Source organism: Ciconia boyciana, chromosome 1 (genome assembly GCF_034638445.1).
Source record: "Ciconia boyciana chromosome 1, ASM3463844v1, whole genome shotgun sequence".
In the NCBI taxonomy this organism is placed as follows: domain Eukaryota; kingdom Metazoa; phylum Chordata; class Aves; order Ciconiiformes; family Ciconiidae; genus Ciconia; species Ciconia boyciana.
This window is the reverse complement of record NC_132934.1, coordinates 15,516,478-15,541,056: the sequence shown is the minus strand read 5'-3', so window position 1 is coordinate 15,541,056 and position 24,579 is coordinate 15,516,478. Positions and strand designations below refer to the sequence as shown.

At 36.8% G+C, this 24,579-nt stretch overlaps 1 protein-coding gene across 5 annotated transcripts in view; it reads left to right on the top strand.

Moving 5' to 3' along the window:
* Positions 1-24,579, top strand: part of SRPK2 (SRSF protein kinase 2) — a 154,548-nt gene that overhangs the window by 105,815 nt on the left and 24,154 nt on the right. For all 5 annotated transcript variants that reach the window (XM_072859365.1, XM_072859371.1, XM_072859399.1 and 2 more), the window contains 8 exons: positions 2,687-2,795; positions 3,365-3,452; positions 3,697-3,784; positions 9,382-9,488; positions 15,519-15,684; positions 17,741-17,766; positions 19,274-19,520; positions 20,493-20,981. In XM_072859365.1, coding sequence (XP_072715466.1) covers positions 2,687-2,795; positions 3,365-3,452; positions 3,697-3,784; positions 9,382-9,488; positions 15,519-15,684; positions 17,741-17,766; positions 19,274-19,520; positions 20,493-20,981 — 1,320 coding nt within the window. The remainder of the gene's footprint in view (positions 1-2,686; positions 2,796-3,364; positions 3,453-3,696; positions 3,785-9,381; positions 9,489-15,518; positions 15,685-17,740; positions 17,767-19,273; positions 19,521-20,492; positions 20,982-24,579) is intronic.

Genomic DNA, 24,579 nt, shown 5'->3' with positions numbered 1-24,579 from the left:
ACTGAAGATGTTGGTGTCTGTTTACCTAGTGATTTGTGAAATGAAATATTGTGTGTGACAGTAAGTATACAATTCTCACGGGTTAAAAGTTGAAAGATTGTTCTCATATCTGGGTTTTCATAGATTTCTGCAAAATTTTTGTGGAAAAGATGAAACTTCAACACATTACTGCTAGGCTGGGGGAGCTGAGACTGTGCTCTTTGTGTCTGTCCATGCTACCTATGCACATCAGACTCATTTCTGTGCCCGGTGAACATGCTTGACCCTCTGCGGTGGTATAAACTGGGAGACAGGAGGGCAGGGAGGTGCATGAAGTTCGCGCTGTATAGCAGAGACTTGTGCTGCCCATCTGAAATTGTTTGTTGCTGTCACTTGGTTCAGACCGGCCCTTGCTGAGACGAATACTTGTGAGTGCTGCTTGCCTGGTGCTCTGGCCCGAGCTGTTTGAATCTCTGCCAGCGATATTACACGCGAGAGCCTGGGCAGCTGCAACCATGTCAGATGGGTCAGCTTTCGTTTGAGGCTGTGAGCAAACCAGTGAATGTCTGCTGTCTGCTAAGCTTGAAGTTACACCTTAACATACAAATATCAAAGCTGTGTGTGTTTTAGAGTTTCAGTTTAGACATACCAACATCTAAAGCAATACATTATTTAAGCTTTATCGTCTGTTGAATATGTAATCTTTATAGTTCTATCATACAATTGTGTTAAATTTATTAATCTGCTCTGGAAGCATTTGAGAAAAGTTCACAAATAAACTCTTGAACTTCTGTTAAGGCAAGAAGATATTATTAGCAAGGAAAGGGTATAAATATATCCAGATTTGATGTCACTGTTCCACAGATAAAAAGGATAAGAGAGAAGTCCCTGTTTTAAATCCAAGGGATTAAGTGATAAGTTCACATTGTTGTCTTAACAGGGCACCAGTTCTAACAAGATTTTCAGGGGATTTCAAAACAGATACAGCAACTTAGGGAAAGTAGTCTGAGGTTTTCCTAATTTTAAGTGGAATAGTCAATAACTGAGGATCTTGCCAAAGGACAGTTGGGCATGACATTGTGAAGGACCAGAAAGAGCTGAAGAGGTGATTCCTTGACAGCTGCTCTGAGTCTGCTGCTGGTGATGTCCTGGAGGGTTGCATGGTGCAGCTTTATTATTTGTTTGCAATATAGGCAAAATTGTGGATGTTGTTATTAGTGTGTTAAGGTCTGAATAATTACCTTTGTGTAATCACTGTCTTCCCTGGTTTGACTGGGAGGAAGAATGCCTCTTAAAATACAAAGGAAATAAAAAGCTTCATTACACCTCCTCACACTGCCTAGAAACCAGAATCGTATAGGTTGGAAAAGACCTTTAAGATCATCGAGTCCAACCGTAAACCTAACACTACCAAGACCACCACTATACCATGTCCCTACACACCTCATCCAAACATCTTTGAAATACTTCCAGGGATGGCAACTCATCCACTTCCCTGGGCAGCCTGTTCCAATGCTTGATAACCCTTTCAGTGAAGTAAAACTTCCTAATATCCAGTCTAAACCTCCCCTGGCACAACTTGAGGCCATTACCTCTTGTCCTATCACCTGTTACCTGGGAGAAGGGACCAACCCCCGCCTCTCTACAACCTCCATTCAGGTAGTTGCAGAGAGCAATAAGGTCTCCCCTCAGCCTCCTTTTCTCCAGGCCAAACAACCCCAGTTCCCTCAGCTGCTCCTCATCAGACCTGTGCTCTAGACCCTTCACCAGCTTTGTTGCCCTCCTTTGGACACGCTCGAGCACCTCAATGTCTCTCTTGTAGTGGGGGGCCCAAAACTGAACATAGTATTCGAGGTGCGGCCTCACCAGTGCCAAATACAGGGGCACGATCGCTTCTCTAGTCCTGCTGGCCACGCTATTTCTGATACAAGCCAGGATGCCATTGGCTTTCTTGGCCACCTGGGCACACTGCTGGCTCATATTCAGGCGGCTGTCAACCAACACTCTCTCTAGAAATGAGCTCCAGCCTCCTCTGTCCTGTTGGCCTTTCTGCCTCATGGGGCTTTTGAGGACCTGTGTAGTGGTGTAAGTTAGAACTTCAGACTTCAGTAATTAAAAAGCAGTTCAGACAAAGCCCGTAGCTGCCTGCTGTCCCTTATTCCTCACTGTAAAAACCACAGACGTGAGAAAAATGCGTTGCTGCTATGGGTCAGAAGCCAACCAGAAGAGCATCAGTAAAGTCTACATTGTTCTTAACATTTTCTCAGGAAGTATTTTATTGCTGCCCTTATTAGTAGAAAGCAAATGGGAATTCAAACAGTCTCTGTTGAGATTCTGCAATCATCCGGTATATGTTGACTGGAGAAGATTCAAAAATGATAAAGAAATAATGTAAATCTTTCCTGTATTCTCTGTGAAGTGGAAGATAAGCCTGCGGAAATAGAAAGCAGATGGTAATATTACCACAAATAAAAGCCGTAAGAGAGAAGGGTGAATAAACTCTACAGTAGTTACAGGACATGAGTTTTTTCCCTCCAGGCCAAGTAAAGCAGAATTTTTAACATTAGAGTAGAATTTTCTTTAGATTTCCTATTTATAGTACAGGACAATTTGAAAAGGAAAATGTATATTACAAGAATTACTTGAAAACCTGGGAATTATTGTTTGTTTTCTGAATATTCTTTTTCTACTCGTTTTTTCATGAAAGGAGGCTATCATCCAGTGAAAATTGGTGATCTTTTCAATGGCCGGTATCATGTTATTAGAAAGTTAGGATGGGGACACTTCTCTACAGTCTGGCTATGCTGGGATATGCAGTAAGAAAACTATTTATTTCTTTTCACTTTTTTCTTAATATGTTACTTTATTTTGTTTGCAGTAACATTTGTGTTACGTGCACGATAAAGTTATGTAAATGTTTGCTGTCTTTTTATGCAGAAAGATGTATACAGTCTTATTTTGCTCTTGGTTAAGAGTGTAGTTTATAAAAGCTCTCAGAAATAATTGTAATTCTGTTTTCTTTGACAAATTAGCTTTGCTTATTGAATTTGCATGTTGTCTTGAACATGTGAGAGTAAGCTTATGTTTTTATTTCCGTTGTACCTTTAATGAAAAAATATAATTATACCTTGATTGAATGATAAAACGTGTAACCAAATACCTATTTTAAAGACATTAGCATCAAGGAGACAAAATATTCGATAAATCAGACTGTTAACAGAGTATTTTTAAAAGTTGTTTTTTAGTGTAATTTCAGTGTTTTCTTTCAGAATACATTAGGTTATTGAAGGTTAGGAAACTTTAAATAGAATATTTAAATAGAATATTTAAAGTGTGTCTGTTTTAGCTCAGAGCATGTGTTGAAAATGTTTTTGTTCTTTTCAAGGGGGAAAAGGTTTGTTGCAATGAAAGTTGTAAAAAGTGCCCAGCATTATACAGAGACAGCCTTGGATGAAATAAAGTTGCTCAAGTGTGTAAGTATCACTCATGCAATACAGTGCTCAATACCAATAATAATAGTAATAATGAAGTAAAAAAATGTAGCAGAATATTGTTTTTAAACTTTTTAAATTTTTTTTTTTCCTAAATAGCTGGCTTACATGTTACCATGATTTCTGAAGCTCCAAAATATTGTTTAACTTCATGTGGAAAGCTAACTAATTAGTATTTTAAAGGGAATTTTTTCCAAAAATGTCAGTGTTTCCATTCTTGGTTCAGGTTCGTGAAAGTGACCCTAATGATCCCAACAAGGATATGGTTGTACAGCTAATTGATGACTTCAAAATTTCTGGAATGAATGGAATTCGTATCCTTTTGAAAACATGGCATCTGCATTAAAAATGATGTATTGAGATAAGTAAGCATTTAGCTCTGGCTTTTTTCTAGTTAGTTGTGCTTTAAATTTGTAATGTAGAAACAACAAAATATATGTAGATGCAAAGAGTAGTGCAGTGTGTAATGCACTCACCAGAGTGAAAGTAGCTTAGCTTTTCTAAACACAATGCAAAATAAAAAAAATCCCCATGAATCCTGTCATGGTCTGCTAGAACTAGAGATAGATAGTTTACTTAAAAAATGGAGTTTTACTGAAAAGATTTGTAATAACTGAGGCTTACAGGAAATATGTTTTGCACTATACTAGTAAAGAGACAGAAAGTGTCAGTGTCATGAAGAACGTGGTTTCTGTTTTCTCGTGGGAAGTCTGAGGGCAATGGAGATTCTCCTCTTGTTTATGTGGTCCTCTTTTGGCCAGGTGTTAGCCTCTCTTTTGGCAAAGGTTTTAAAGCTTTACCTTCAAATGCTTCCTTTAAAAAAAAAATTTAAAAGGAGGGAGGCAAAGTAAAATATGACTGAATATTGTTCTCAGGGAAAATTTTGGGTCTATGAATATATTTGATTTTAGAGTTGAGCTCAAGTGAGTTATCCTTGCTAATTATATTAGATATTTTAGCAGCTTATTATATTACTGTGCTTTCATTTACTGTTACAGCTGCTATTTATGTGTATGCTTGTTGTGTCTTGGAGCCCTAATAACAGACCTCATTGTTCATGGTGTTGTACTACCAGACAAAGAAACAGTTCCTGCTCTAGAGAGCTTAACACTAAATTGATTTTGGTGATGTGCCTTCAGTCTTCAGCAGATCAGGTTAACATGTTCTTCACCAACTCTCGTCCTCTAGGAGAGGAATCTAGGAGGTGACTGTCAGTAAATCTGAATGCCCACTAGAAAGCATCCTTTCAGGGAGAAGTATGCAAGCAGTTTTTTTATCCCATCCATCTGTCTCTTGACATTAGTTATGAAGCCTTTGGGTTTGTGATAAGTGAGAATGAGAACGTGAGGACAAGTATTCTCAGTTACAGAATGGGGTCTTAACTGCTTTCCCTTTGTCCCATTTTGGTTTGTTTCCTAGTTGCTTCAGTGGTCAGCTAGCATGGTAGAAAGCTGCTTAAATGTAAGTGAAGTTAGTATAGTCTGCTTTTTTCCTAGGCTTTATCATCAAATTAAAATGAATTAAAGTAAACCATACAGTTGTCGGTAGTCATTTCAACCTGAATATAAATGGTTTGTGATCAAGGAAATTGCTTAACACAGTGAGGCAAAGAATCCTGGCTAGGGTTTCTTGGTGCTGCTGTTGTGCTACAAAAAATAGGTTTTAGTTTATGAGCTGAGATGCTTATTAAGAAGTATTTAATAAATATCTCTGTTTTCTAACTATGTTCACAAAAAAATAATCTGACCAAAGCACTTCAGGTCTTCAGCTGACAGCTGTACAATGGAAGAATAATTAAAGTTATTTTTAGAAATCAGAAATTTTGACTTACTGTTCTCATTGTAAAACACTAATATGAAATGGGGAATAAGAAAATGCATCCATAACTATACATAGAAATAATTGTTATCTGCTTAACAGAGCAGTTTCCCAATAATGTTCTTAAATTATTGCTAAGATTCACATGTATGTGTACATCTATTAAAGGTGAGAGCCATTTCTAAGTGTGAAGTGTAAATTTCATTAGTGATAATATTTTGAAAGCATATCCAAACTGTATCTTTTTGAAAAATAGCACTTAAGTTGACAAAGCCAAGAGACCATGTGCTAGTGAAACATAAGGATTCAGATAGCTTTGTGTTAGCACATTAAAACTTGACAGCTGATACTGATTTATTCTATTTCGGTTTTACCTTCACATTGAAAACTCTGGCACTACAGAATTTGTTTTATGTGGAAGGCAAATGTTCCTGCCTTACTGAGAAGTACATTTTTCAGAAAGGTACAGTAGACAGGATCAGCTGATACTGGACTGAAATTTAAATTACAGCTGGAAGTCTGGCAAAGTCCTAGCCACCAGTGAAAATATGATATAAAGTATCTTATGCTTTGAGTTTTCTTGTGAACAGTTTGTGCATCCTGAGTTGCATTGCTTATTTGAGCAGCAGTTGGTTGCATTGATTATTTGATCAACTCCTTTTTATCTTCTAGGGAAAAAAAATCTTTGGTGCAGGTTCTTTTGAGGGGGAGCAGGTAACTGATTTTAACATTTTGCTGCTATTTGTTTCCATTTTAAAAATGCCATATTAGTGCTATGTTAGTGTTATTGAGTTGAACAAGTTGAGAGAAATACAGTAATTTGAGAGTTTTTCCATGCTCTCCTGTTTCCAGCTTCCTTTGGGCAAGTCACTAAATATCTATTCCTTGACTGTAAATTAAAACAACATATGCTTCATAGAGGCTTGATTATTGGTTATGGAATACATTTAAAAGTTAAAGCAAGACAGAAGAGAGGTGGGTGAATCCTTTGGATGGCTAATATCACAAAATGTCGTGCAGCTTCCAAACAGGGAAACTTGTCAAGAACCATGTAGCACAGAGCTGGGAATGTGCAGGGCCATAGGCCTGCGCAGTGTGTGTGAAAACAATCATCTTTCTCCTAGGAGCTGTAATAAGTGTTTATATACAGAGGGATTTTAACAATGTGTGTTATGCTACACTAGATTGATAATTTTTTAACTACTTGTACATTTAAAAAATATTGCAATTATGATTTTTTCAGGAAATAACAGAATTTCCTAGCTTGGGCACTGTGGTGTTTTCAGTACATGTAGATTATTACGTTTGTCTGCCCTGGATATTTATTAGAGCCTTAATAAATGTTTACTTGACTGTAGCATTTTTTTAATAAAGGATTCAAATAATCACATAATGAAACAAGTGTTTGGAGAGACAAGTGACAAAATAAAGAAGGAAACATTCCCGATACAGTCAGACATTATAATAATTATAATAAATTTATCTCCAAAGAATGTATAACATTAATTAAATGCTATAGAGCCTAAATGCTGCCAATCCAGAAGCAACTGAGATACGTCCAGAAGTGTTCTGTGTTGGTACCACAGCCTTACTACATTTAGCTTAACTAGTCTGTAACCCTCATCAGATTTCTAAATGCCCCTGTAATGTGTGTTTGTAGATAGATAGATAGTTACAGGTAGGATTTTAGTCAAGAAAGAACAGTTTTAAATATTTAAGCCTGTCAGCTGATTAATGTTATGTTTGCTCTCACTTTTACTGCTCTGCTCAGTTTCCCCCTTTCAGACATTCCCCAAACTGCTTCAAAGGGCGTTTCATAAGAGGCATGTCTGCTGGGTGGGCTTCAGGTTTAATTTTGCTGGAGAACTTTTTGGACATACTCATCTGTCAGGATGTCGGTGCTGTAGGAAGATCCTGGGGCTTGGAAGGCTGGTTTCCTAACAGTTAATGCACAGCTTTTCCCAAACTCTTTGTTGTGGGCAGTCTGGCTTACAGTTGAATGTTTTTCAGGTCAGGATAGTAAATGAGACAACAGTCACATTTTTGCATACCTACTCCAAACACTGCGCCTCCTGTATGTCTTCTCCCCATCCCAGTTTTCTCCCCAGTACTGAGCATGCCTTTAGTTTGTCCGCGTCCTCCCAGCAAAACGTTGCAGTCTTTTTTTCAGGTAGACATCACTTCCATTTTTGTGGCCCTCCCTCTCTTTTTCTGCCTCTGCCTTTCCTCCTTGCGTCTCCTTTCTCGGTGCCCTCCCCTTGCCTCTCAGCTATTCACTTCCCTACACCCCTTTCTCTTCTGGTTATGGGCAAGGCTTAGCACTTCTGTAAGTGCAAGGAATGGCAGGAATGTGCATTGGAGAGTCTGCAGCAGCAGTGGTCTGAAGGACTGTGGGCGGGTGTCCTAAATTTCATTTCTGAATGCTGCAGTGTCTTGCCTTTCTGAAATCTGTATTGCTGTAGCATTGCTACTTCACTGCGTGGGCTAAGTTAATAAGTCGTGCAGAGCTAATGTGCTCTGCTCATGCTTTTTGATGGCTGTGTGCTTTACTAGTGACTTCTGTTCGGTGAATGCTTGTGTGGTAAAGTAACCAAGACTGTTTCCTCTTCCGAATGGAACAGAGTTTTATAATATTCTGAGTAGAGTTGATTTATATGGTTGGGAAATGACTATTCACTGTCTCCTCTAACATAGGAATTAAGGAACATGAAGCAAGATGAACAGGTAGCAGCAATCAAAATGTTACAGTTCTTCACAGTGTGCTTTGACCAGTCTTGAGACCTTTTAACTTTGGTCTAACTCCAGCATGGGGGATGTAGATTTTAAAACTTGAGTTAACTTTATACATATAGGTAGGTACTTGAGAAGAATGTAAATGATAGACCGATAGACAAGCTAAGTCTCATTTTGACACAAGGTAAGACAGTGACACTAAGATCATTGCCAAGACTCTAGTTAATAAAACTTAGAGAAGTTAGGTAAGATTTCTCCCCGAACAGTGTAGTTCCCTATGAATGGTCTCTGAGGTACAGTCTAATTTCATCCATTGAGATTTTCCTGCAGTATCTGTCAATTCATTTTCTGTTATTTGTATTATATTATTCTCTGCAAGGTTATAGCATCATGTAGTTAAGATTTTAACATTCTTTCTGATTTCCATGGACATTAAGGTCATTTCCAACTTATGTCTGAGGATTAACTCAGCATAGTCCAATTGTATAATTTCTTGCCAGAATGTTGTGGATGATAAAACTTACAATTAGCTTGAATATATGAATATTTTCTCAATAGAAAGATAACCTACCCAGGTATATTAAGTGTAGAATCTCTAACTTAGGAAGCCCTTGAACCACAAATCACTGGAAGTTCCTACATCTTGTTTTTTCCTAATACTCTTCCCTGATCATCTACTATTGGCCTCTGTTGGTGGCCAATAGTAGATGCTAGGTCAAATTAAACTTTTTGGCATTGTGTGTTTTGCATGTTGCTTCTGAGTTCCACATTTTCTTTGTTGCTGAGTTCTTTGGTGATTGCCATTATTCTCTGCAGTTAAAACTGTAGGTGGTAAGACATCCATTCTCTTACTACTTTAGTCTTTGGTGTCAAGTGATTCTTAATGGAGCCTAATCAAAAAGATGTTTAGTATGGTTCATTTTCTAAAACACTGTTGCTGCAGACTTCTGTTGTTAAAACCTTCTATTCATATAATTGAAAATTTATTGGAAACTAGAGATAATAGGCCAAGTCAGTACTTCTAACTGTTTCAGAGAAAACAAAAATGAATTAGTTATTTTTTACAATTACCTATTTCATTGTTCACCGTAATGCTATTGTTAACATGTAGAAATAACTGACAAGATTTGCATAATTAAAATGTTTTATTTTAATTTGTTCTGCATTTGGGCACTGTTCTTGTATGTGCTATATATAAATTGAAATGTAGTACCAAAGCATATACCATGTTCTGCTCATTGTAGGGGGAACTGTTTTCCCTCTAAACAGGGTGATGATTGCTGTAGCCAGTATGCAAACAAACATTTGTGTTGATCTCATCAACAAGTTTATTTGGAAATTATCCTTAATTAAATCCCAGATGTCTGTATGGTCTTCGAAGTACTTGGACATCATCTCCTAAAATGGATAATCAAGTCCAATTATCAAGGCCTTCCCATCCGTTGTGTAAAAAGTATAATTCGACAGGTAAGATTTGTTAATGTTTTAATTAGGTTTTTCCACCATTGTTAACAGCTTGAAGGTTAGAATGATGATATTTCAACTGAACTCTTACTAATGAATATCTAAGATAAGGTAATTTTATTGGTAATCCTGGGGTGGGGGTTGCAAGAGCATCTTTCTGGATAGCCTGCATTTCTGCATGCTGGTTTTTGTTTTGTTTTGTTTTTTAATCAAGATTTCCCACTGATAAGGGAGTTTCCTGAGCTGCTCTAGAATATAAAAAGTTAAAGCAATGAGTTTTTTCATAGATGTAAGGATATTCGTATTCAATTGCAGTTTTGGTTGACATGTCATGCTTCTTAATAAGATCTTCTGGAAAATAAAACATCAGAACAGTGAGAAATAATATATTATTATTATTATAAAACTCAATAAAAATTGTATCTCTCTCTGAAAAATAGGTTCTAAAGGAAAAAAACTGTTCTTTGAAAGATTGTTGTCTGTCTGTATTTAAATTTTTGTAGAGTCAGAGGGTTAAAAAGATGAAACAGTTCAGAACATTTCGCTGGGACATGTTCTTTCAAAATATGTTCTTTTGCTATACCATGAAAATCAAATTGCTGAGAGGTGATCTTAAGGAGAAATAGTGTCTCAGCAAGGAAAAATCATATATCTCTCTCTGTGATTTTGTATATACTATTCATCTACGTGCAGTTAATACCTAAAAATGATGAATGAAATATTTTGGTAGTTAGGTAACTTGTACTGCCTTTCACCAACGTCACCTCTATTTTATTAATAAGCGATCTGTTAAAGTAGTTACTTTCTTTATAATTATTATTTTATGTCAACTGGTGAATATCAGCCTATCGGCTCTTTAATCAGAATTAGCTAAATAACCTGATTGATGTGGTTGCTAATATACTGTTGAAATTTTAGGTACATTAATTTCTATATGACTGAGTGGCTCAGGTACTAGAAATAAGCTGTAGTAATGCAGTGCTCCAGCCAAACTGAGCTGCCTGCTAAGAAATGGGAATGTGTATATTTGTATTATACGTGCATATAAATATCAGTTTTCAGTAAATGTCACTTTTTTGTTTGGAATGTTTTTGCTTTGGTTGCACTGTTGTTCTGGAGTTTGGCCAAAACCAATTACGATGTAATTTCTTGATACATCAGGTTTAGCAGCAAAACCAGGTTTAGGAGCTCCCTGCTGCAGTTCACTCTTACCTCAGTTACACTGCCTGTTTGTAGAAACAGGCTGTTAAGCCAGACAACTGAATGGATCCAAACTGAAAACAACCCCTTTTTGGAAGGAAGGTGGGAACTTCTGAACCCAGCTTCACAGCATCTTTGCCAACAGGCTCCTGTAACCTAGCAGAGAACTTTCAGGTGGGATCTTCAGGGGTGGTGACCACAACCCAGTGAGAAGTGGGGTCAGCAAGGACAGGGGCCTGAAGGACAGAATTACGGGGGAGGCTCTCAGTGCTTTCTCTGATTGTCATGACTGGGGGACCTGACTCAAGTGGCATATACAAATGCATACAGCATGGGGAACAAAGGGCAGGAGTTAGAAATCCATACGTGGTCACAGAGCTATGACTTTATTGTGAGCACAAAGGTGTGGTGGGATAGCTCAGATGCCTGGAGAGCAGCAGTGGCCTGATAAAGGCACTTTAGAAAGGATGGCCAGGGAAGAGGAGTTGGGCTTAAATGTTTGAATCTTTGCTGTAGAATGGGTCAGGGTCAGAGGGGAGACCAACAAGGGTAACATCACATATGTATCTGCTACAGGCTGCCAATTTCAGAAGTAGAAGAGGAGCACCTTCTTTAGGCAACTGGAATAAGCTGGTTCTTATGGAGGACTTTTAACCGCCTTGGTATCTGCTCTGGAGGGGCACATGCAATCAAGGAAGTTTCTGGAGTGTGTTGAGGACAATTTCTCAGCATGGGGTGAGCAGTCTCACCCCAAGGAGGCAAGTTGGAGATGCACCTTGCTGGACTGGTTACGAGTAAGGAAGAACTAGCTGAAAATGCAAAGATTGATGGCAGGCTTGACATGAGGGGTCCTGGTAGACAAGCTGAATGTGAGTCAGCGGTGGGCTCATGTGATGATGAAAGCTAACCATGTAGTAGGCCACATTAGCAAGAGTGTAGGCAGCAGAATGAGGGCTGTGTTTTACTACCTCAGGACTCTGTACAGTTTTGCGCTCCAAGTGCAAGACGTTGGCTTACCAAAGGGAGTGTAGTGAAAGGCCATGAAGAGGATGAGGGAGCTGCAGAATATGATGTGTGAGAGGTCTTGGGAGAATTCGTTTGTTCGATTTTAAGAAGAAAAGGCTAATAAAGGGGGAAACTTTCAATCTCTTCAGCATGGGTAGAGAAAATGGAGCCAGACTTGATACACAGAGATAGGACAAGAAGCAATGTACATGAGTTACAAAAAGAGAGATTCTGGTTACATATTAGGAAGGAATTCTTTGTAGTGAAAGTGGTCTAGTGGTGGACTTGGCAGTGCTAGGTTAACTGTTGGACTTGATGATCTTAAAGGTCTTTTCCAACATAAACGATTCTATGATTCAATGGTCAGGCACTGGAACAGGTTGTCTACAGTGTTACGCAGTGTTATGCAGTCTGCATCTTAGGAGATAGTCAGAAATGAACTGGATAAAGGCTCTGAGCAGGCTGGTCTGATTTTGAGGTTAGATACAACTTTGAAGCTAGTATGACTTAGATGGGGAGGGTTTGAATCACACAATCTTCCAACCTAAATTGCTCTCTGAATGTAAGCAAAGGTAAAAATTCTGAGTAATTCAAACACTTGATACGTGAAAAAAAGTGGAACGGGTTAGTCCTGAAAGATTAAAAGGTTTAGTTTTTGTGAGATTGGAATGAACTGTTTGGACTAGTGAGAGTGGCATTGACTGGTAAGACTTCCAGGTTGTTCATCTCATTAAAGGTAATACAGATCCTTATTTACTCAGACAGAACTTGTGCTACACATGTTCTAAAAACTTATTTATGAAACAGTTCAATTATTGCACTGGTATTACTGTACAGCAAACCATTTTATTTCAGAAAGTACTATAATTCCATGCTACAATTGAAAAGGAATTTTTTATGCTATTTGGAAAATATTTTTTCAATTTTTGAGTACTTTTGAGCATTGGGACAAAATTAGGTTTATTTTAAAATGCAGCTGAGAGTTGAGTTTCTTAATAAGAAATTTCATTTTGGTTTCAAGCAGTTTTTTTTTCCCCTGGGGTAGAGTTATATGAACTGTCGTGCAAGAGAAGACCTTGCAGAATTGAAAAAAGGGCTAGTTGCTGCAGTTCCTTTTTTGTAGTGGAGATGATTGGAAGTGTCCATTTATTTAATTCTGGAATCCTTACTTTGGGTTGTAAAATGTATAGCATCAGTCTCTTTTGAGAGGATCATGTTCTGAAACTGATGCTGAAACAAGCATTGTGTATTTGATCAATGAAAAATTTCACTTTTGCTTTCATCTACAATACAGCAAATAATCTGTTTAATGTGTCAATATGATGTGGCTCCTTGAATGAAAAAGAAAGAAAAAGTGAATATTAATTAGAAACTGCAATTTATGAGTTTCTTTATGTGAAACTAACCATGTGACCTTTACAAGGGAAAAAATACAGCCTTCTAATTTACTTTTTTGATTGTAGTAGCAGGATCTGTTGCAATTTTTCAGAGTTACAATACATTACCCATTCCCCCCCCCTTTTTCAGTGGACAAATAAATAAAATCTAGGAGTGTTTTCTCTGTTCTCCATCATCTCAGAGCACGGTGCAAAGCACGTCCATGTAGTATACATTTCCTAACTGGTTTAGTGTTATAATGTACTTCTAGTTTTTAGGATGAAGCAGTCTGATCCACATTTTAAGACAGCTAAGAACATTCTTTCTAATTATAAAATTCTGGCAGAATGGTCCTTATGGTAAGTCGTAGAACTGATTGGGATTCTAAAAAAATATTCTGTGTTCTTCCCCCCCCCCCAAAAAAAAAAAAAAAACCCCAAAACAAAACCAAAACAACCCCCCCCCCCAAAAAAAAAACAACAACCAAAAAACAACCAACGAACAACCCCAACAAAACCTCTTTAACCAAACTAAAGACAAAGCTGTCAGCCTAACACTGTTACGTAAAAGGGGGGAAGGCTATCTTTTTAAAATGGGAGATATCAAATCTAGTTTCACATAAATTCCACTTCTGCCTATTGCAGTGGAACAGGTATTTTTTTCTTCTGAATGTTTATGGCTTTCAGTGTATCTTTTTTTTCTTTCAGTGTATGGCTTTCAATGTATCTTTTCAGTCAATCTTTTTTTCTTGGCCTCAGAATTACAGACATTCAGTGGTAATTTGTAAGATGGTCTGTATGATAGTGGGGGAGGGAAGAGACTATTATAATCCATCTTTAAGTCGCTATTGCTGTTAATGCCTCTTTTAAAATTTGAAGTCACTTAACCACTAACTACCTTCCCAGTATAAACCAGTCTTTCTTTAACATTTCTTACTTTGAGATATACTGTATGTTTTTTCAGTTGCTTTGGCAAGTAGTCAAGCATATTTTGGATCTGCAGGAAAAAAATCCAGATTATCAAGAACACAGCAGTTTTTAGGTGTACCATTGGCACTGACGCTGAGTCCTGCTCAAGTGACCATACAGTTTTTATATAAGCATATAAAGAAAGCTTTTCAGAACGGTTGCTGTCTAGTCTAGCTCCAGAACTGGAGAAAGCAGAGCCATGCACTTGAGGTGTTTCTAGGATACATTAGCCTGAGTGTAAGTATCATATGCATGCTGCTGCTGCTCTTCTCTTGAGCTACCTTGTGTGCTGGGTGGATGTACCAGTTCTTGTACTAGCTCAGGACTGGGTGGTAGACTAATGTTTTTGTATTCTGTTACTGGTATTTTGAACTAACTTGTTTTGCTTCAAAGTTCACCCTAGCTAGTTATGTCTTAAAGGATCCTGAGAGCAAGGAGCTTGCTAATTTATTTATAAAATATCTAGAATGGCAGGATGTTCTTGTAGCTGGAGCTCAAGAATCTGGAAGTCTGTTTCCTGCTGTAGAAACATTCTCTAAAAATCAGAAGTAGTCTTTTAAGTGGGGTCAGCTAGATTTCTGCTTTTTTTCTTTCTTGCTGATATTTTTCTACAATATTTATGTAGATTATGATAGCAATAGCTTGGTTTACGCTGTTACATTATTCTGTACTGAGTAATTGTAATAATTGACTTCCACAGTTTATCATACCTAGGTCTTACCTAAAATACTTGTAAAGTCACACGAACTGTTGTGTTCCAGTCAGAATTTGAGAAATTTTTTCATTGTGTAAAAATCATGTTTTAATTTTCATCCTAGAGTACATTCTTAAGACTTCGGATATGCAGGTTTGATATGAGCTAGCAGAATTTAGCCTACAGAGAGTGTGAAAGACTAGTGAAAAAATATGTGACAAATACAGGTAGACAAATCTTTATGTGACGTCTTGGTCACATTAAAAGCTGAATTACTATTGGCATTCTAAGGAAAACTGCAGTTAACATTTCATCCCAACAACACATTTCCCTCTTTGCTTTTTTAAATAATAAATTGTAAGATGGTTATTCACAAACTGGGCTTCAGTTATAGTATGTAGTACTTGCAGTGTTTTGTTTTGTTTTGTTTTTTCTTTTCCAAATAACTATCTTTTAAACAAACCAGTGAGGATCAGCCTTTCTGACTGAGCAGCCAAATTCCTTTTTCAAAGGAAGATGTATCAAGTTTTTTTACACATGTGCAGATCAGCTAAAGAGCACTTGGGAAATGGAAGTCTGAGAGCAGGTTGCTGTCATCAAGACAATTCATCCAGCCAGCATCTTACTCATGAAAGTCTCAATAACAGGATTTATGAGCTAAATAAATTATCCTGCCAGGCCACATATGGACTGCAGGCAATCGGTTGAACATCTCTGTACTTATAATAAATATATTTGGCTTGTTCTGGATAATGAAAATAATTTTTTAAAAAATCGTTGTGTAATTAGGTACTTCAAGGTCTAGATTATCTACACAGCAAGTGCAAGATCATTCATACGGATATAAAGCCAGAAAACATTCTGATGTGCGTGGATGATGCCTATGTTCGTAGAATGGCTGCTGAAGCTACTGAGTGGCAGAAAGCTGGTGCTCCTCCCCCCTCTGGCTCAGCAGGTATGATAGTATATTTAAATGCAATGTAGTAAAGTTCCATCAGTATATTAGTGCTAATAATATTTTGTTTAATGAAAATTAACATTTTAAATAATTGCGTGTGAAAAATGCACGTCTGGTTAATTCTTATCAAGCTCTGGAAACTGTCAGGGAAATGTTTTCTTCTCAGTTTTGCATGTTCAAGTTTTCGGGGTCCCCAGATACAGAAAAAGATTTATTGGTATAAACTTACTCTCCTCCCATCCCACAAGCTGTAATGGCTGGGTTTTAGCTGCACTAGAGCCTTACATCTCTAATATTGATAGTAATAAATTATCTTATTAAAATTATATGTCTAGTTCCATTACAAGTCATCAGTGTCCTTGTGAAATTCTGCCTTTTCATCAGTTATAACTTACTCTCAGAATCAATGAAAAGTCTTAGAGTCCATAGTTTTTCACCCTTGAAAATTGAATTTATTGTACCTAACTGAATTTCTGTTAAGCCCTTCTCCCTAGCACTGTATGTGAAATGTTTTATGTTAAACTTGCCAAGAGTTTAGATAGGACCTGTACATTATGTTTAGCTAGGAGAAACCAAGGTAAAGAAGTTCACAGCAATCAGTAAAGACAAAGAAGGAGGAAATGTGGATTTTCTAGTGATGTTTAGTACTATGGTTGCTATTTATTTGCCAATCGAGCACATCAGCTACAGGTAATATTGTCAGAAAATACATCACAGATTAAGATCTCTGAGGTATAATAAAAATGCCTGCTATGTCAGGGGCAAATACTGTGGTCAAAATCCATAAATATTTCACAGTATTATATATGTTAAGATGCAAAATCTTATAAATTGTGAATATTTTATATTGAATTTTACATAATGTGTATTCATATAGCTAAAGACTATAAGTTTTGTGTGGGAAGTAACTTGATTTTGTTCATGCAGCCTTTTTATTGCTTTCTGACATTAAAAGAAATATTATTTTAAGGAATATATTGATGGACTTCTTACCATACTTTGTTCTTAGCAAATTGTAATTAAATCTATGGCTTTCCACACAGGAGCTGAAGATGTGTTTTCTTTACAGCATTTCAAGAGTAGGTTCTGCATAATTTCCCTTTTTAGAGCAGTGATGGTACTCAAGTTTAAGAATCTTTTTGAAAACCTTGCCCTTTCAGGTCATACAAGCAGTTTTTTCTCTGAACTTAGCAGCAGGAGCTGAACCATAAAAGAATTCTGAAGTCTCAACTGTCTCTGTTTTTTATTTTGCATTTGTTAATTGCCATATGCCTGTGTGTCTGAAGAAGTTCTTGAGAGGTTCTCCTCCCCCGTTCAGTTCTTCTTTCTCACTTCCACTTTGCTTCTGTCTCCCATATTTGGTTATTTCAGTTGGTTTTGATTGGGGGCGGGGGTTGTGTGGTGCGTGTGGCTTGTATTGCTGTTCTGTGCGTTTTCACAGTTAGTATTGCAATCTCATCAGACCTAGTCATTCATGGTGTCCTTCTGAGACATGTTTAGGAAGAGGTCCGTGCTGGAGATGCTTCTTCTCTGGTGGTATGCTTTTTGCCATAGGCACTTCTTAATGCCTTCAGTCCTAGCAACCAAGCTACCTTGTTTCAGAACGAAGGAAACATGAATATTTGACTTTTCTGAGTGCAACACAGTAGTCGTCTTTGTTGATATTCCCTGAACTATTTAAAATCTATCTATATCTGCCTAGTCAGCTGACTATACATTTAATCTGTGACAACTCTGCAGTCCTTTAATGTTTTCTGTCCACTCTTTACTGATTCAGACTTTCTTTTCTGACTTTCATTAACTCTCCACCAACCACAACAGAGTGAACAGAAATTGATGCTAGCTCCTTCCAATTCCACATGCTCTAATGCAGACATCGAATTATTTCGGGCAGCAAGTACTTGTAAAGAGTAAAAAATCTGGCTTAAAAAAAAAAAAAATCACTGCCTTATATTGAGTTAAGAATATTTGTACATGATTTCTACTACTATCTGCTTTTATAGAGTTGTTTTTGTAAAAATGTATCTTTAAAATTTTATTTTTTTCTTTTTAGTGAGTACAGCTCCACAACAAAAGCCTGTAAGTATTGTTATATAATTCAAATTAACTATCTTATTTTCTGTGATTCTGTAGGTATTAGTAGCTATTAGTCTGTTCATAGTCTCTACCCTTTTTAAAAGCTTCCTTTGAATAAAGCTTTTATCTTTCAAAGAACACTTTTCTTCTAATGTCTTTGGCCTTACCAGTTTTAAGCACAGTATCTCTCTGATGGAAACTCTCATAGACTTACAATTCTATAGCTATGTCAAAGAAAGTTAAGCATTGCCATTTTCATCTCTCAAGGAATAATCCATTCCATTCAAATCCTGTCAAAAATGGGTGCATGCACTAAATATCATGCATTGCAGATAGCTTAAGGACTTCGAGGCCTTAATCATTAAGGACTTCAGGGCCTTAATCATCCAGGCCTTAAAGGAGAGGGGTTCTTGAGGTTTGAAAGATCTTTTTGCCATATACATATAGCACATAACCACTGATAATACAGCTGTTTAGAAATACCTAAGGTCAAACCTGCTTTCTATGTCTGTGTGTACAGAACATATATAATTTCAATGGGCATACAACATGGATGAAAATTAATAGGATTGTCAAATTAACTGTCTTATTTTGACTGTCCCATAGCTTCTTTTGAATATAACAGGATTTATAGATAAACCTTTGGGAAAATAATATTTCCCTTTGTTCCTTGCACTTTATTTTTTGAATTATATGAGAATTTCTTACTGTGATATCTAAACGATGAATGAAAACTAGATAGATCTCATTTATGAAATAGTAAAAATAGAAGTCGGAATTCAGCTAAAACATAAGAAAGTGTTTCAGTCCTAGATCAGATGTGTTAATTTTTCTTTTCCTTGTTATTATACCTGAGTTTTTCAATCCTTATGTTATATAAAATGTGAAACTTTTTGTAACAGCCATCTGTTGTTTGTGATTCATGTGTTTTGGGCCAGAAGTGAATAATAAAAATGCTTTCCTTTCACAGGGAAATAGCTGAACAACACAGGATTTATTTAAAATTCTTTACCGTTTTCAATCTCTTTGGCTTTCTCGTATCATTTTTCTCAACATACTTTTGCTGGTCATTACCTGCATTGTACAGAGAGAGAAACTTGTATAAAATTTATATGTAAATAACTAGATATGATAGCAGACTATCTTTCACATAAAATATCATCTGTTAATCTAGATTGAAGTGTAAGATTATTGTGCCTAGTCAAGATTATAGGATTATAGGAATTTTACTATGGCATCTTAGATGTATTTTGCTCTTGTATCTAATAAACAACTGTGTAAAAACATGTATAACTATGTAAAATTTTGATAGCTTTTTTTGCTTCATATAACCCTACATCATTCTTGATTTGAAGTAAAATGGAAAAAGCAATATATTTACTATATTAATTGCCATCCAGTATTTTCAAATAAAAAGTAATCATACTGCAAGTGAATTTGGTGTGAGATGCCTTGAGAATAATTGTTTAGGTTTGGTGTTGTTTTCCTTTTGTTTGTATTAATATTTCAGGTTGGAAAAATATCCAAAAACAAAAAGAAAAAACTGAAGAAAAAACAGAAGAGACAAGCTGAGCTGTTAGAAAAACGCCTGCAGGAAATAGAAGAACTAGAGCGAGAAGCCGAAAGGAAAAAAATAGAAGAAAATGTAACCTCAGCTGTACCATCAAATGAACAAGAAGATGAGTACCACCCAGAGGTGAAACTAAAAACAGCTGATATAGAAGAGGTAGTAGATGAAGAACCTGGAAATGATGATGGTTAGTATTACCTGCTTTTATTGACCCTGAATTTAGTTTCAGAAGGGAAAGTAATTGCAGCATTGCATCTGGTGCAATGAACAAAATCCCCAAACTGTCCTAGATCATTAAGTTTCATTTTCTCCTGTAGGTAAAATCATAACTACTAAGTCTAAAAAGGAAAAGGCAAACGTACTATAGAAGTGAAGAAAAACATCAATAGCAATCTAGCTATCAAATCCCACAAAAGAGCACATAGAAAATTCAACAGAACAGTCAGTTGCCATAGCACATTAAGTGGCATAACCGAGTATCTTGGTGAGATAGAAGAAAAATAAGATGAATTTGTATTCTGTAACATTAATGTAGTTAGAGTCATTGTTGCTCTCCCCTTTTCTTGTTACAATGTTATTTGTAATGATCTATCAGGTAATAGTAATTGCAGCTTCTTCACTAAGATTTTTAAGGTGTCTTTTTAAAATTCTTGTTTAGTCCTGGTGATTTGGACTATAATTGTTATGGCCCAGCTCCATTCTGGCTTCCCTGCTTTTCTTGTCAACTCTCTCAAATTCTCATTAAAATGTAACTACTGAGACTGTTGTGTTGTTTGGTTTAGTTTTGTTCTGCTCTTACTGTGAATTTTCCTACTTCTGTGATGACTCCCAGTTTGACACAGATTGAGTTATAGATATGTAAAGCTTGCTTCCAAGACCTCATATATCTTCCCTTCATAATATTGTTCTCTTCTGAATTGTTCCTTCCTGAACCACTTCCCATTGTTTGTTTTTTTTTTTTTTCAACAGCCTTATTAGTTCTTTCTTTTGCATTTAATTTAGATTTTAAGGTCTTTGCATGTTTCAGTGATATTCCGTGTTTCCTTGTGTGGTATGTCAGAAGTCAAGTAGTTACTGAAGAGTTAAAAATTATGAATGCCTAATTTCAAAATGGTATATTGATGTATGATCTAATGTGTTGCCTATTGAAATTTTTCAGGTGAAGCAGAAGATCAGGATGAAAAAGAAGACACAGAGAAAGAAAACACTGAAAAAGATGACGACGTTGAGCAGGAACTTGTCAACACTGACCCTACAGACCCTAAGTGGATAGAATCCCCCAAAACAAATGGCCATATTGTGAACGGCCCATTCCTATTGGAACAACAGATTGAAGATGAAGATGAGGAAGAGGAAGAATGTCCAAATCCAGAGGAGTATAATCTTGATGAGCCAAATGCAAAAAGTGATTACTCTTATAGCAGCTCCTATGAACAGTTTAATGGTGAATTGCCAAATGGACGTCATAAAATTCCCGAGTCACAGTTCTCTGAATTTTCAGCCTCAGTGTTCTCTGGGGCTCTAGAGTCTGTAGCTTGTGGTTCTGCTGTTTCTGAAGGATCAACTGTAACTGAGAGAGAGGAGAGCAGCCCATCTCACGACAGGAGCAGAACAGTGTCAGCTTCAAGCACTGGGGATTTGCCAAAAAGTAAGTATTCCTCTTAGTGGCATATACCATACTTTTGAAGTCTCTTGGAGCTGTAGGTGATGTCTTATGTAGAATGAGTAGTGGGGTTAAACCTTATGTATATGTTTTATCTCTGTTCAGTGACATTTATATGCAGATTTTACTTTGTTTTAGGGTTTTTTGGTCAAAATTCAGTACCAAGCCTTAGCGGTAGGCTGTCACACACTTCTCGGTAACACAAAAGGACCTTTCAGTAACAGACAAGAACTCTATCACACCATTTGCCTGACTTGGATTGAACACTAGCTCTAGCACTTCCCAGTGATGTTGATTTTTCTTTACCTACAGGTGAAGTGTGTTAAATGTTTTTAGTTTCTGGATTGGTGCCAAACCTACTAATGTCCTGGCCTGGTTCATGCTTGAGTCTGAACAGTGCCCACTGCAAAGATGGCGCCTATGTGCCAGCCTCTGCAGTCAGAGAAATCTGTGCAGCCTGCCCCCAAATGCTCTCTTTCCTAGGCACTCTTCAGACTTGGGGAGGGAGGTGGGATTTGGGGTCAGATTAACCATAGCTAGGGTTGGGTTACAGCTGCAGCCCACTAATGGGAACCCTTTCTTCATTGCTGGCTGATTTAATCTTCTTGCTTTCATCTACACTGAACATGTTGCTCATTGAATCATACATCGTGTGAATGCAAAATCTCAGTTATGATTATTTTAAATTTAGAAGACTTTTGGCAAAAAGGCAGAGCAGATATCTAGAAATGAAGAGGAGGCTTTTAAGTCAGTTTGGTCCCAAAGCATTCTGGTGAATTTTGACCTCCTAGGACCAGATTTCAAGGAAAAGCAAATGTATTAGTTTTGAATGGCTTTTAGTAATGGGAGGGGAGGGGAAGAAACACTTTTGATTTGAGTTAATGGAAGACTTTTGTCTAGTAGCATGGGTGTCTAGTAGCATTACATTAAAAAAAAAGAGGCAAGTAAGTGGAATAGAAAGGCAGTGGTTAGGTTAAGAACAAATTGTAATAGTCTCATTAAAGGCAATAGCTTAGCTAAGCTTCCTTTAAGTAAAGTGCATGATTTTTCTTGTATTCAAACCTGGGAATTTGATAGATGCAGTTTGGAACACAATGCAAAAGCATTCTTGTTAAATTCAAACAAATCTACCATCTTAAATTTTAAGAGGAAAGCAGAACTGTGTTGGGTTTGGGGTTTTTTTATTTTTATTTTTTTTCCTGCTGTAGAACTTGTTTTTAAGCGTATTAGATAAGTTATTGTAGATGAAATATTCGCATTGACAGGTCAGTCTACACAGGAAAGAGAAAAGGAAGTGTATAGTTGCAAGTAAGCATTATTCCCATAGTTTAAGGGCAGAAGGTGATCATGAGATCATGTGACCTGAATTCCTTTTATAACAAGCCAGTAATACACCATCTATTAAGCCCAGTAACCTTTATATTTGGCTTAAAACATATTTTCCAAAAAGATACCTGCTCTTTATTTGGACAAATGAAATGATAAAAAATCTAGTGTGGTTGAAGTGTGTTCCACTGGTCAGCGCTGAGAATTGTTTCAGAAGAATTGTAGCAAGTTTGGATTTGTCTGGCTGTAGCTTTTAGCTATTGCTTCTTGTTATATCTTTTATCAGTCATATTAAAAAATTCTGTAATATGCTGTGCTTTCACTCATTAATGGTTCTTTTCTGTTTCAAACAGTTCCGCTCTTAACCTTTTATTAAAATTCAAAAAGACAAAGTCTCTGTCTCTATAAAGCAGGTTGCCAACCCTCAACTCATTATGGCTTTTCTGTATTCAGTGTGGTTTTGGACATTTAAATGGCCACCAGAACTGCTCAGATCCAAAACTTTTGCCTGTAAATCCTGTTTATTGAAGACACGGAAGGTGAAATTGGTATCATTGCAAAGAGCTGGATTTTTGCCATTTAATTAAATAGCTCCAGGGTATTACACATAGGTTTTATTTATAGTGCCAGTGGCTAAATGATAAATATATGGGTTTCAACTTTAATAAAGAAAATACTGAGAGACTAAATCTGTAAGTGGATAGAAGAAAATGAGATCGCTTAGGGAGAAGATCACCAAGCCTGCATCAACATTGTCCCAGATGAAGTTACTAAATTTAAACAGAGATGTATTGAAAAATACAGTCGAGTGTATTTCTTGGTTTAAGACTTTAGAAGAGCAGTTCACACAGTTTATTACAGAGTTTGACAGGTAAGGTAATCTGCAGGTAGGCGAGAAATGTGAAATAAAATACAACCGAGTAGAGCTGTACTTCTGGAAGATGTCAAGATCCAGGCAAATAAGTCTTCCAGTCCATCTCCTTACACTCTGTAGTCCCTGAAACAATGTACAGGAGCTTCCTGGATGCCTGGTAGTCTCTTCCTTTGTGCTGCTGGCAGTGTATAGGCAGAAAGCCTTTACTGCTGTTTTCCTGGGGTGATGTGTAAAATACTCATGCCTCCAGAGAATAAAGCTGGTTTTGTCATCATGGGAGCAGCTTATCTCCATAGCTGGAGAAACAAACCTACTTTATTCCTCCTTGATGTTATCTCATCAGGAGCAATTTACAGATCTTTTGTGCAAAGAAAGAAGAAAGATAGTAAATTCAGCCATAGCTCACTTCTTCCGCAGAAAGAGGAAAACCTAAATGTTATTAATATTAATGGCATCAGTAATAATGTTGGGTTAAACAGTAATAAAACAGTAAAAAAACAGTAATAAAACACATTCAGGTGTTTAGAAAGAAGAAAGATACAAGAGTTGTAGGCTATTCAATATCTTTAAATGGTGCTGTTTTTTCACTATAACTTTAGTGCCCTTTTCTTGTATAGAAGTAGACTTTATTTGTTCCTCTCTGTCTAGGCGTTGCTATACATTATTAAGAAACATGGTCTCATCTTATTTTTTTGGGATACTTGTCTCATTCAGTGCACAGACCAATTTGTGTTTGGTGGATGAGCAGCTATTAAGTTTTATCTTTTTCAAGTTTTCACTGTGTGACCAAATGCCCTTAAGATAGATCTATTAATTTCCTCATGACTCTCCTCCTCATTCCAGTGTTTGAATGTTTACTAAGTATACGGTCATGCTGAGGCTGTGAGGAGGTGATATTTCTCAGTTTTACAGATCTAGGACACACAAAAGTGAAAATCGGAAATGCTCACTAATTTTGTGGTCAGGTTGAGCTCCTTTGGATGCTTTTTTGAGAGTACTTCCTGAAAAGTACACTCCTTTTGACTTCACTTTCAGTTGTGAATGATCATATTCATCTCATATTCATCTCTTATTCATCTCTTGGTCTCATATCCATCTCTTGGAAAATACGAGACATAAATTTCACGAGTTCCTGAGAAAAACACACAAGTGTAGGCACTTGCCTATTACCTTGTCAAGTCCCTCTGTTAGAAGAGGGTTGAAGAAAGCTGTTTTCTAATGTCATACGCAGATGTCTTCCTGATGAGGCTTTTTTCCCCCCTTCATTCCGCTTTATTTATTGCTGTCCTTCACCTTCAATAAGATGTGTGGGAAGGATTTATCTAGCACTATCTCACTATCTTTTTTTTTTTTTTTTTTTTTTTTTTTTTTTTTTTTTGCCAG